This window comes from Crassostrea angulata, chromosome 9, assembly GCF_025612915.1.
Source record: "Crassostrea angulata isolate pt1a10 chromosome 9, ASM2561291v2, whole genome shotgun sequence".
Classification (NCBI taxonomy): domain Eukaryota; kingdom Metazoa; phylum Mollusca; class Bivalvia; order Ostreida; family Ostreidae; genus Magallana; species Magallana angulata.
This window is the reverse complement of record NC_069119.1, coordinates 27420357-27434015: the sequence shown is the minus strand read 5'-3', so window position 1 is coordinate 27434015 and position 13659 is coordinate 27420357. Positions and strand designations below refer to the sequence as shown.

At 31.3% G+C, this 13659-nt stretch overlaps 1 protein-coding gene across 1 annotated transcript; it reads right to left on the bottom strand.

Moving 5' to 3' along the window:
• Window positions 1-3513: 3513 nt before the first annotated feature.
• LOC128163994 (uncharacterized) lies at window positions 3514-8203 on the bottom strand. The gene is made up of 4 exons (XM_052827701.1): window positions 8037-8203; window positions 6012-6335; window positions 5517-5558; window positions 3514-5355 (listed from the first exon to the last, which is right to left on the bottom strand). The coding sequence occupies exons 1-4, from the start codon at window positions 8149-8151 to the stop codon at window positions 4751-4753; spliced, it is 1086 nt and encodes a 361-aa protein (XP_052683661.1). The 5' UTR covers window positions 8152-8203; the 3' UTR covers window positions 3514-4750.
• Between the last annotated feature and the right edge of the window lie 5456 nt (window positions 8204-13659).

The following is a 13659-nucleotide window of genomic DNA, read 5'->3' as shown; positions in this document are numbered from 1 at the left end:
AAATTCATATTATAAAAATGTGCGTAATTCAAATTAGAAACATGCAAAATAACATATCATTGATTTTAAAATAAATAAACATCGACAAAATCAACTCCCGTCAGTTCTTCAGTACTTTGATTAAAAGAAATTAATCGCAATCCTTTATTTTAAGTATTTTAACATTTTAAGGCCATTTAAAATTGCCAGTATGAAAGCTATCACATTAACAGTGCATTTTGATACGATTTTTCAACCATGAATAAGTACAGTTTAGCAACATAAAACGTCTATAACTTTTGAAATAATGGTTCAAACTCACTGAAAATTGGTACATTTGTAATTCATTATATATCCTATCGAAATCTGCAAAGAAATGTTTACCTTGCCTGGTAAAAAATTATGAATTGTGGTCTCTGTCAAGTTTGCCTTTATACGGTTTTATCAGTTTTTCATTGAATTCAGCGATTTCAACTCAAACTACTCTCTATGAATTGTTAAACATTGGTGTCATTTCACTTTACATAGCTTAAAATGTGTTAAACACAAGTATAAATCAAGAAATACTGGCAAAACTATGCACCACATAACACTATTATTATAACCGATAACGGTAAAATATTCCGGATTGCTCACAATGACGTCACACGACAATCGAAAGACCTTAAAAAGAATTGGTATACATTCGAACTGTGATGTAATTTCACTCATTTATGAACAAATGTGGATTTTTTTTTCAGATTTTAGAATGGGTAATGGCGAAAGTTCTGCTCAACTGTTTGTTGCAAATGACTCTGGAGGGGATGTATGGCTACTGTTGACTCCATCAAAAGAGTTCCCCCTGAAAACGTTGCTTGCTCAGGACTTCGGTTTATCACACCTTGCCAAAGCCGGTGTGACTGCACAGTCAGTATTAGACATTTATAACGCATGGACCTTAACCAAGAGACCAAATAACGACAAAAACAAAATAACGTCGGCCATTTTGAATTTTTTCAAGAACGCCGGTTTGCATCTCGATCCCGATCGAGCTTGCGATGTGTATGATAAATCCCTGAATAACCCACTTCATTATCTTAGTGCGTATGGATGGGGAGTCCTGAACACTACAGAGGAAATTTGTGTGACAGCTCTAGTTAAACCGAAGAGTGGAGACATCAAGATGGCGCAGTTTAGGACCCTTAGTAACTGGTCCTGGGTAATAAATTCTACGTGTGTTACACTTACCAAAAAGGGATCACAATGGGAAAAACGGTTGCCCGTTGGATACCCTTTAATGAAGTTGAATGTAGAGGAAGATTAAACAAACGTCCGTATAATTTACCCCAGCATAACAATGAACTGGAATGGTCTTTTCAGAAAAACATTCACACGATGAAACAAAATTATGATTTAAACTTAAAAAAAAAAAAGAAAGAAGCATCAAATGAAATAGGCAAACATAACACATATTGTCGGGGATTATTTTCTTCTAAAAAGTTTGAAACAGCACAAAATGTTGATGTTTTTCTTCTGGTTTGGCTTTTTTGTTTTGTTTTGTTTTGTTTTTTTTTTTGTTTTTTTTTTTTGGGGGGGGGGGGGGGGGGGTTGTCTCTTTGTTTTTGGTTTGGTTTTTTTTTTTTTTATAGGATATAAATACATAAGTCTATTAAGGAGTGAATCAAATATTTATTAGCTTTATGCGATATAAAATGGTTTGGGGCAGTTTACGCTTTAGAAACCTGGAATCGGTTCATAAAAAAGCGTAAACTGTTCAAATTTTAAGCCTTTAATATTATTATAAAAGTAATAAATATTGAGTTCATTGCTTATCATTTAATGTTTTGCTTATAATTGTAGATAAAAACAGTCATTTGACTGACATCAACTTGTACAATGTTTTTCGAATTGATACGTTTTCTGACGTAAGTCTTACTATGACGTAGAAAACATTCTTTATACGATATGAAATATTTTTTTAGCAAATCAGAAACGCGTTACAGCTAGAATTAAATTATAAGAAGAGAAATTAATAATAAATGCAATCTTTATTTCAGACACAGATAAGATTTGAATATGCAATCCATTAAATTTACTTTAATAGAAGGTAAAACCCATGCAATAAGTAAAAAGAGTATTATGCAAGCAACTACATTGTGTACATCTAAACAAAAACAAAAAGTAGTATAAGGACAGGTAAACCTACCTGAATTGACCTTGAAAGTCCGTTTACACCTGGGCATAAACAATTTCGTCAGACAGTATCATTTATTAATTTTTTGGCCTTCACATGGATGAAAAACTGGGGCAGTGACTCGCTAGTTTCACAGGTTGCAGACTTTATCGAGGTCAAGCTCCTTCCTGTGCAAGTGGCATTTTACATTATCTCTAACAGAAGTGCATCCATTAAATTAGTTTTTTGCACTAGTCTGAAGAAAAGAACTTTTTTATAGTGATGTATGATTTCCTCATCATCTGATCATTCCATATTCAAATGGCTCTATTTTTGATTACTCAAGGAATGTGTTATTCTTTAACAAATCCGGTCGGTTTTGCACTTACTGATATCTATTATTTTTATTGTCTTTATTATGTCTACCGTCATAGTTTCAACCATTGACTGTTGTTACTTTTGAGTTTGATATTGAAGATCACTTTGTGTTATCAATTATTATGTTGAAAAGAGCCTTGAGCTGTATTTTTTATAATTTTATTTTGCTGCAAAAACCTGCTAGTATGCTAAGTCTGCATTTAACTTAAACTTTTATCATATATAAGATTTTAAAAAATCATTAATTTTTGGCAGTAGAAAGATTTCTCTTCTAAGGAATATATAGCAGTTCAATTTTTGTACAAGACGACAATAATTCAATTTAGCTTTAATTAAATCCTCTTAACGGCTTTTCCCACAAAAATAAGGTTAACAGAAATTTTAAAAACATGCTATTTTTGTCATTTTAGATGGAAATAAAATTTTCGTAAAAAAAAATTCAGCATGAAAATTGCAGCTCAAATTGCTTTAAGATTGAATAACATTTGTGCCCAACCAGCGAACAATAAAATATTTTTAAATTAATTGTTTTTGTGTTTTGACAGTGGATTATGGTACATTCAGAACATAATATTCAATGGTAGTTCTGTTGTGTTAAAACTGCCAAGTAATGTATATGACCAATACCCACACTTTGAAAGAATTGGGATTTAATTTTTATGTACATTCAGTGAAGAAAAACTTTTACTAACTAGATGTATTTTTTATTGCAACGTCGAGGTAAATTAACAATGTAACAATTTCCCTTTATATTATCAATTTTTTTTAGTATAAAAGTGTGAATTTTATAACAAATCACTTCGATATATTATATTTTCAAATTCATTAATTCGACATATACAGAGGTTGAAATTGTGTTTGCCAGGCTTAAAGGGGCATGGTCACGATTTTGGTCAAAAATGTATTTTTTCGATTTTAATGTTTACAATGCTTCAGTAAGGCAATAATAATAAGCAACCAAAATTTGAGTGTCATTTGTTCAGTTATAACTTACAATTCTTCGCCATGTAAACAAAGGCTTTGTTTACATTTTGAATGTTGAAGTTAAAAATTCCCGTTCAGACCAAAAATGAAAGTATTAATCGTTAGGAACTGTTTATTTATGCTTAAAACGAATAAGAAGATAGACAAATCAGTTTGAAAAAGATTTTTACTGGTATATTGAACCTATGTAAACAAAAACAGGGCACGAGCCTTGTTAACTTGACGAAGAATTGTGAGCCCTGTATCTTGCCTAAAGCTCGTCGACTGGCACCAAAATTTCATTTGATCATTAAAAATGCATTTCTAAAGCATTGTAAATAATAAAAACAGAAACATAAAATTTAACAAAAATCGTGACCATGCCCCATGAAAACCATGAAGTATTCCATGATAAAAACTATGAAATAAAATAATAATCGAATTCCGGTACCAGCCGCGAAATATCAGAGCTTTACACTTTTATATAATAAGAAGGGTTGCAACAAATTAACAATCAGATTTGCCTAAAATTCATAGATATGATTTTTTTAGTTAAACAGTAATCTATTATTTATTTATTAAAGTAAAAATACAAGTATTTTACCGTCAAAATTCTGGTAATTTACTATTTTTTTACATAGGGCTCTTTTTCTAAAGAATATTAATACCGTCTTCAGATGGTCACGACAATCAAGTCCCCTTAAATCCATTGCCAGGATTCTTATTTTTTCTATCGAATACATTTATTTTTAAATGGTTTGGTATTAATACAGCCATGACATAATGTTCACATATTTAATGAAACAATCATAAATGGGCTTCATTTCAAAAATATTTCAAGAAGAAAAAAATGATGAGCAAATTATTACATTTATTACACCATGTCCTCATATTTTGGCATTGCAAAAATAGTCCTTAATATCATTTCTGCCGCTTGTAGATTTCTGTTTTTATTGAACGATTGCTGCAAGATGCATGTGAATATTAAGCTATAGTACCCAAAAAAGTATATTTGACGGAAAGTGTTCCTATAAGGTCTTTATTTCATGCACATTGGGTAGTTGTTTGTGATGAGCTTTATTTTCCAGTTCATATAATAATTCACAAATATTTGTAAATATAATGTTGTGCAGCTTTATTTAAGAAGTCTTTATAATGCTAAAAATATGTAAAAGAAAATAAACAGAAATGAAAATATTGCAATCTGCCTTGTTGCTTTGTAAGTCCATTTGGAAAATTTGGAATAAAATGAAAGGGGGGAATGCAATACTTTAGTTTTCATGCACATTTGAGAGAGGGCCACAAAAGGGGTACCAAACGACCACAATAATTACAGATGGTCGTATTTTGGGTTTGTAAATCAATCACTCTTTCGTTCTTTAAGTAGAATAAGAAGCCGCGAAAATGAATCGAATTTTTCTCCAATTTGATTCCATCTCCTTTTTCAAGGAATGAATAACCCACACTGCTTTCATGCCGTTGTGTTTGGTTAGAAACTTTTTTCTCATGTTGGCTGCTAGTGTCTATATAGAAATTGAGAAAATTATGTGATGACCTAGCAATCACAAAAGTATTGTTCCAGTCTTTGAATCTAAACATGTCGTTCGATGTTGGTGCATAAACATATTCAGACACGTTCACTGGTGTAAGTAGTTTCGATGCTTCAAAAGAAAAAACGCAACCTGGTCCTGTTTTTTGCACGCTGCATAACTCAGTTCCCGGTGATTCGGAGGGTTTAATGTATACAGGAATTTGATGGGAACACTGGTACTGTGGTTTTAATCTCGTTCTTTGGTTTTGTTTTTCTCCTCCGCATTCAGCTTTCTTTGAGATATGATGAGAATTCTTTGTGTTTTTAATGTTTGCTTTACGTGAAGTGCTTACTAAAAAAAATCATAATTTAAAAATAAATGATCCAGTTATGCATGTATAGAGATGATATATTATATTAAAGAAAACTTAATTGAATTTTATCATTGTCTTCTACTGTGCAAAGTACAAAAATGTAATAACAATCATTTTTTTAAATACATTAGATACATACCTTGATTTGTAAATAAATATGGTACCGCTATGTAACCAAACACTGGAAAGATAACAAAATTTAGATTTCATCTCATGAACATTAATAGTCAAATCAAATGTTCAACAGCTTTACACATATGCAGGCATCTTGAAAATCAGGAAACTAAGAATTGACATGGAAAAAATCCTACAGTGATTTAGATACCAATATTTGGTAACCCCATCAATTGCTAAACTATGATTCGGTTACCTGTAAATGATATCATATTATCAGATTTCTCTTTTTGGTTTGGAATTTTTTTTTATATGACTTATATCAATTCTCATTTAGGTCTTCAATTACAATTATTGTTTTCTTTGAAATTGAGGTTTTATTGGTAAACTTTCTCTTTCATATTGAAACTTACATGTATGTCTCATTGGTAAAAGTTCTCTTTCAAACTGAGGCTTATCTCTTAGGGTTAAAAAAAACAATAAAATTAAGCATTTTACTTATATAAATCGCTAAAAATACCTTCTGGATTCTCTCTATCAACCATTTCGGATTTGTCGTTTTCAACAAAGGTGTGTTGTCTTCCTGTTTCCACATTTTGAATGTACGTTTCTTCTTTGAGTTTATCACTGCTTTTGTTTATACTTTTATATGCACTTCGGGCGTTCTTTGAAACATAACGTTGGTCACTTTTTTCATACGTTTGCTGATTTCGTAGATGACGGATACGGTGTCTCGCAGGTACATCTTTCTTCTGTTCTTGGTAGATTTCTCGAAGATCGTCATCCTGTACGATTTCGTAGTAATTGCAGATATCCTCTTGATTGGATAAGTCTACGTATGATTCTGAAGGAAAATAGTGTGGCTATATATAACAGTTTGTGCTATGCATTCTCATGAGGTTTTGAAATCTTTACATTTTAACACTTTTATGCAATTAAGCTTAATATATATGGACTTTGAAAGTATCAATTTTTTAATTATCATTTTCTTGACTCGTTTCGCAATTGTTGTGCTATACAGTTTAATAGTTTTTTTTTAAGTCTTCACGATTCAACACAATCATTATTATAGAATTTATTATTCTCTCTCTCTCTCTCTCTCTCTCACTCTCTGGCACGTAGCATCCATCTTTTGAAAGGGGGTAGGTTCATCCAAAATAAAATCGTGACAGGCCAATTAAAAAAAACCAGGTTCGAAGCATTTCTACTTTCACTTCCATTTACATGTACATGCTCCCATAAAAGAGTGGGGACCTATTCAACTTCTTGTATGTAAATTTAAAGAAAATGTCTGTTGCCAAAAGAATTAGGAGGGGGGGGGGGGCAGTCCCCAGTCCCCCCCCCTACACCTGATGCTACATGCCTATCTGTCTGCATCATTTTGTAACGTACATATTGCATAAAGTTATAAAGTCAACAGGTCAATAATGCTTTTTACAGTCGATCATGTATTCACCATACACGCTTCTTTTATTTTACGTTGAGAATATTCACTTGTTTCTCTTGAGCCAATGTTGTAGGGGAATATATGGGGGAAAAATACAATGGCAACACAAATATAAATAAGGTTTGAAAACTATAGATATCAAATGGCTTGCATGATCTTACATGGCTTTTTTTAACTCGTCTTGGAGAGTTTTTCTTTTCCTTTATTATGGTTTATATATATATAGAAGATAAAAATTAATCTACATATTTACTCTTTAGTTTAAAGACGGTGTAGATATTAAATGAGAATGCTTTTATGAATTGTTATGCTTATAACAGTAAAGCTTTAGATAATATTTATTTCTTCCTCTTATTTTGTAATACTTGGCATATTATTTCATCAAAATTTTAGAAACATGAATTGATCCTAATAAAACGCATTTAGTTGCTTCACTTGATCATTTATAGGAATTATGATTAAAACTAATAAAAAAGTTCCGATTGACCGATCTCACAATTATTATAAATCGAAATCAAAAAAAAAAAAATGAGGTAACCCTTTTAGAAGCCTACGTAGTCATCAATTTAGCCATCAAATCTACTAGTCAAATTTTTCAACATCATGTTAGACTAATAGAACCATTTTAACAAGACCTTGGAATTTTATGTAGGATGTAATGCGTCAAAACAAGTTAAGATGACGCTGGTTTCAAGCGACATATACACCAATTGCGTAGTCTTCGCTCAAAAGCCAGATAAATCCTGTTGATTTCAAAGAGCCACGGCCGAGTGGCCTACAATGAAAAATACAGGCCTTCGTCACTTTGCCGTTTGACACAACTACCTAAAGTCCAAGCTCTTGTAAAAATGGTTCTAATTAGCAAAGAAAAAATCAAGATATTTCAGTTTTCAAAATTTGATTTTTTTTTTCTATATCTTTATACAGAGTTCAGAGATCGATAGTCTAAATATGGCATTGATCATACAGTCTTCTTTACAAAGTGGCTTTAAAAAAAAACACACCTAAAATGGTTTCATATGCTAAAACAGGGATTACATGTAATGATTTGTTGAGTCAAAGATGCGATTGGGTTTTTTTTTTATTTATTGGTATTACCTTTGACATGTATATAAGGCATGTCTATTTGGAACCTTTCTCCGGCTAAACAGGCACCTGCAAAAATCAAAAGTGTCAGTTTACGTTTCCATTCAAATGGGGAAAAAACGAGCATGTCTATGCGAGCATTTGCCAATTAATTTATATCTAAGTGGGTTTTTTTTAGTTTGCCTGACGTCATGTTCCACTTCTGTGTTGATTTCAAGATTTATATTATTACCACTAACACATATGTCACCTATACAGCTAGGTCTTTAGGTCACCGTGTATATGGCTAAAACCGCATCATTTGTAATAGTTAAACTTGCCTATATATACGAAAAAAAACACGTAAAGCCAAAATGTTCATGAATATTATCGTTATAATTGTTACAATTTGTGAAAGTGTCAATATGTTTGAATTTAGTGTTTTAAATGCATTTTCAAAACTTTAAATAATAATGATTACGTCATGATGTCAAAGGTAATACCTTGTCAATATAAATATCAATATTTTTGTATATAGAACAATATATCTAATCCTTATTCATTATTTTTATACATGATAAAAAGTATGTTAAAAATTATCCAAAGATTGCTTCTACATAAAGCAAAGTGTTGTAAACATTGATTAATTAGCAAATGTATACAGGTATAAGCAGATATATCTATATAGAAGTTTATGATAAATGGCGTTCCACTTTTGACTTTTGAGTTATTTACTTGAATAAGTGGATGAAACTGTTTAACGATTTTGCTTTAAATTACGATTTGTAACAGTATAATTTTACCCAGGACATATATAAATCTATGACAAAAAAATCAAAGATTAATTTATCAAAGAAATTTCTACTGTGGGTTTGAATCAAAATAACTTTTTTATGAAAACAAATACACTTCATGGTTGATAGGTTTTTGAAATAGAGAAAAGAGATATTAATATTAGAACTTGTAAATCAATACTTACCCATTAAGATTCGAATCTTTATATGCAGATTTTGGGAAATGAAAATATCCTTCTTTCTTATTCCTCAAAAAATATTTGCAACATATGACCTATAATATAAAACTATACCATTCGGATTTTTTTTCGTTCAAAATATTCTAAACTGAATAAAACAATGAAAAAAAGGTAGCAATTCAAATTTTATTTTGATAATCAATTTTTCCTCTTCAAAAGATTCTAAACTGAATGAAAAAAATGTAAAGGCTAGTAATTCAATTTTTTTTCATCTTTTGTCTGCAAACTGTTGAATTAATCTTATAATTAATTAACTAAAAGAAATGCTACCTGTGTTGTCATTGCTCTGAAGAAAAAACTAGAATTCAGATTCAGATTCAAACATAATGCAGCAATGGATACCATCCACTCATCAACTAAAATCTAAATGACTCGGGCTACAGTCGCAGCCACAAAAACTGACGTGGAATTTGTCCTGACTCTCCATTGATAAATGACCAGTATCTGTTATAATTTTTACCTTCTTCTTCTTCTTTAATTTCCTGTGCAATGTGAATACATGTACCACATCGGGTTCAAAGTTCAAAATACCACATCGGGTTCAAAGTTCAAGACGCTTACTCGACCATATTTTTTTAGTCTCCTAAATGATTACTTATGTACATGTGAAAATGATACAATCATATAAAACGTTTTTGTCGTGAGAAAATCATTAAAATATTTGTATTGTTTGACAAATTTTTATTTATAAATACTCTTACCAAATAATTATTTTTTTTCTTCTTTTTTATTTTAATCGAAGAAATACTTGGCTTGATTTTTACTACACTGTAGTAGTAGACGTACAGCTCTTTACGAAAAATGTCTTTTTTTTTAAATAAACTTTACTTTTTATAATAAATGTTTGATATCTTTCTTCTCTTTTTTTTTATTGTTAAACACCCATATATCTGTCAAGTCTTGAAAATATTCGTAAAATTGGCTCTTGTTCAGTTCTATCTTGTTTTCATTCAATTTAGTTTTGCTTTATCAAAAAAGGAGTCAAAGTTTACTTAGCTTGCCGAATCTGGAGTAGGTTTTTTTTCTTGTATATTTTTTGAAAAAAAAACCCACCAAAATGTTTGTTTTTTTCTGTTATCTATCAAAACGATAATCATTTGTAAAATGTGAACTTATGAATTTAAACTAAATGCTAAAGTGAACGAAAACAAATAATCAAACTGCATGAGATTACAATTTCTGTATTTTGGGCGAAGGGGAGGAGGGGGGGGGGGAGTTGAGGACGTGTAAGTATAATGTAATTTTTAATTTTTCAAATTATCATTTGGTATTGGAAAGATGATTTCCTTTTTACATAGTAATATATTTTTTTATTATTTATATAAATGTTTTCTTTCAAACGGCAATAGTATTACTTTTATGATAAGCCCATGTGTTAAGAAATACAAAACCGAGACAAGATTGTGGTTTTGTTCTCATTTATATTAAACATTTGTTTTTATGCAAACCTGTTATAATTATGATAGCTCATAGCATGAAATTAATAAATGTGTTTGTTTTTTAAAGCCCAGGTTCAAGGATAAAACTGCATGTAACTGGGTTTTTTTTTGTTTCGCCATTAATTCAATTGTTGCGAGTTGTGTATGTGACACAAGAATTCATATCAGAGGCCAAAGACACTGCACTCTATAGTTTCCATAGAGTAATTCCGCGTTGAACCCTTTTAATTGTTTTTGAGTCATGAAAATTTATAACTCACTTAGTGGCATAAGCGGCAGAAGCTGTAATAACTATGCATTGTATTGAATTAATGACTCCGGTGTGTTTACCCGAGTTGTACAAGTCGTTCCTAATGACTTTACGGCAGTTTTGTCCGCTTCTATCTAAAGTTGACAAAGTCCAAGTTCTCCGTTAATTAAAGTGGAATAACACACCTGGAAATTTAAAAAAAGTCACTCAAATTAACAGTTAATTATTTGAATATGAAAGATGTAATGATAAATAAACTGTACAAATGTCAAAAAAGCGTAAAATGTTGCATATTGGGGATGAAAAATGAATATCTAAAAAATTCGATTCAGTAAGTAATGTAAAACAAACAAAAAAATTCCATGCGGGATTCAAACTCGGGATGTACGGATCACAAGCCCGACACCTTATCCATTCGGCTAAAAAGTATGTTGATATATATTTCGCCGTCGAGAAAATCCTTTTAATCATACAAGATGTCGTTTCGATCAGAGGTCAGCCATTTTGTGACGATGTGTTATTCCACTCTAACTATGCCAATATATCATTTTTATTTTATTTTAAACTGTAAGCATTCTTTTTATGTAAAATTCTAGATGTATGGAATTAAGGTCTATATGAAACTGCAAATGGAAATTCAAAACCATCTTAAATTTAAAATTAAGTATAAACCAGATCGAGTAAACGTTGGCCGTATATTTAGTTACTCAATATATACGTACTTGTTCTATTATAACATTCATGACACGTTTTAAGGTTAAGAGAGTTTAAAACTATCTATAACAATTTAGATTGTTGTAGTTAAGTTTACAAATCTTTGACTTTAAACTTTAAATGCAACAATTGGAAAAGGTAATTTACGTTGAAATTAAGCGTCACTGAAAGACCATGTATAAGTTATCGATGAACATATCATTAATGCAGTTTATCGGCCGATGAATGGCACATGACATCTCTTTCTGCCAATTATTGGCGGGGAAAGCTTTATCTCGTAAAAGCATCAGACTTGTTACTTTCTAAATAGCCAGATATCATGAAGTTTTATCAGGAATGTGTTTTTCTTAGAAGTTCTCCTATCGCAGGAGGAAATTACCCCGGTCAAGACATTGGCTTTATGTTATTATATGCTTGTCCGTTCACCTTGTCCTTCAACTGAGCGAAAAACATTGATATCAGAGAAAAATAAAAACAAATCTTTTCGGTGCCAAGATTGGTTTAAACGTTTCCGATATAGAGTTCTTCACTTCCATCGTATTAACATCGAAAGCGAATATTGACTCTCTCTCTCTCGCGAGCTCTCTCTCTCTCTCTCTGCAAACAAATTTTGAACTATGAAAACGCTTTCTTCAATTATTCTCCTTGTGGCTGCATTTGAACTTTCTGTTTGCAAATTTATTGGTGCAGATGTTGAAGAAGACCATGGCATTGTTTTCGATTTGTCGGCGAAAATCGACACTCTCCTCACCACTGTCAAGAAAATGGAAGACCAAATGAAAATCAAAACAAACCCTGATCTTCTTCGAGACAATGTGTATCATTTTCAAAGAGAGAAATCCCTGCTTCTAGAAATAGCTCAGACACAGAGCCTTCTTTTCCAAGAGGTCCAAGAACAAGCCCAACAGCAGCGGGAAATTTTCGACGAAATTTTACGACAATCGGAAGATGGAAAAAATGCGTTGGAAGACTTCCAGTCTCAGTTGTCTAAGCAAACAAGAGTTTTAAAAACATTAAAGAAAAAGCCAACAGCAAAGTGAGGTTCGGGAAAATTGTGTACAGAAATATGTGTGTTGATTTGCTTTGATTTGTATATAATTTGTATGGATATTTGTAATCCAACGGTTGTTTTGGTAAGTTTATAATGCAAGAGATTCCGGACTCAAAATCGTTATAGAAGACTTTGTGATACTGTTATTAATAAGTAGATATTGTTAATAGGTTTGCGATTAGGAATATATATAAACGGAAGCACGTGTAATATAGACTTGATTGATTATTGTTTTTATTGATGTAAGCTAGACGCCAATGCAAAGCTATATTTTAATGTACAATGAATTCTGTTAAAACAAGAGAAATAAAATGGGTTATTTCTCTCAGTTTACAATGTTTCTGTTAGGATTTTTTTTTTCATTTTATTGAAATTATTAAAATGAAAACACGATTATATTCATGTAAACTGTAATCAAATAAGGTAATTTTATGTAAATGTTTTGTGATAAGATCAGAAAATATTAAACTATATAATATAATATGGGTAATCATCTAATATAAAGTTTTCCGACGTCTGATGGAGTTATTAGTTCAATATATTCTTTTTCTCGCATTATCACCGGTGTGAGATCGGTTTGTCCGGTGTGAGACAGCAGTGTGAGATTTTTCTGTCTTACACTGTGTATTACTACGCCGTTTTAAAACGTAAACAAACGTTGTCTGCTGTAGGGAAATGCAAAACAGTGCATTGAGATTATCCGTTAAGTAATTGTGTTGCATAATTAATTACAATTTTTCATATTTTAATTGAAAAAATTGTCGTATGCTTTCATTTAACTTGCACTATTTGAAGCACGCGGAGGGATAAACCGAAAGTAATTTTTGAACGTCACAACAGAAAGTTGTCAAACATCATTTTTTAAGCTAATATAATGCGAGAAAAATAATCATTCATTATAAACTCGTGTGGGATAGTGAAATTCCACCTCGGGGCCAAGATTCACGGTCTAGGACTCGGCAAAGCCTCGTCTTAGACAGTGAATCTTGTCCCCGAGGTGGAATTTCACTATCCCACACTCGTAATAATGAATGATTCTATTAATCTTAGAATTTCTCAAAATCAATGTATTATACACAGGTACGTACATGTAGCATTAGGCGGAGCAGGGAAATTAATATTGTAGACACATTTTAAAAGTTCAACAAAAGAAAACAAATCCATTGTTA

Bases quoted from the DNA above. Each gene is read 5' to 3' on its own strand.
- LOC128163994 (XM_052827701.1), bottom strand. From the start codon at position 8,151: ATGCTCGTTTTTTCCCCATTTGAATGGAAACGTAAACTGACACTTTTG. The intron at 5,559-6,011 runs GTATTTTTAGCG...TTATCTTTCCAG, and splicing joins TGATAGAGAGAATCCAGAAG to TGTTTGGTTACATAGCGGTA. The intron at 5,356-5,516 runs GTATGTATCTAA...GATTTTTTTTAG, and splicing joins ATATTTATTTACAAATCAAG to TAAGCACTTCACGTAAAGCA.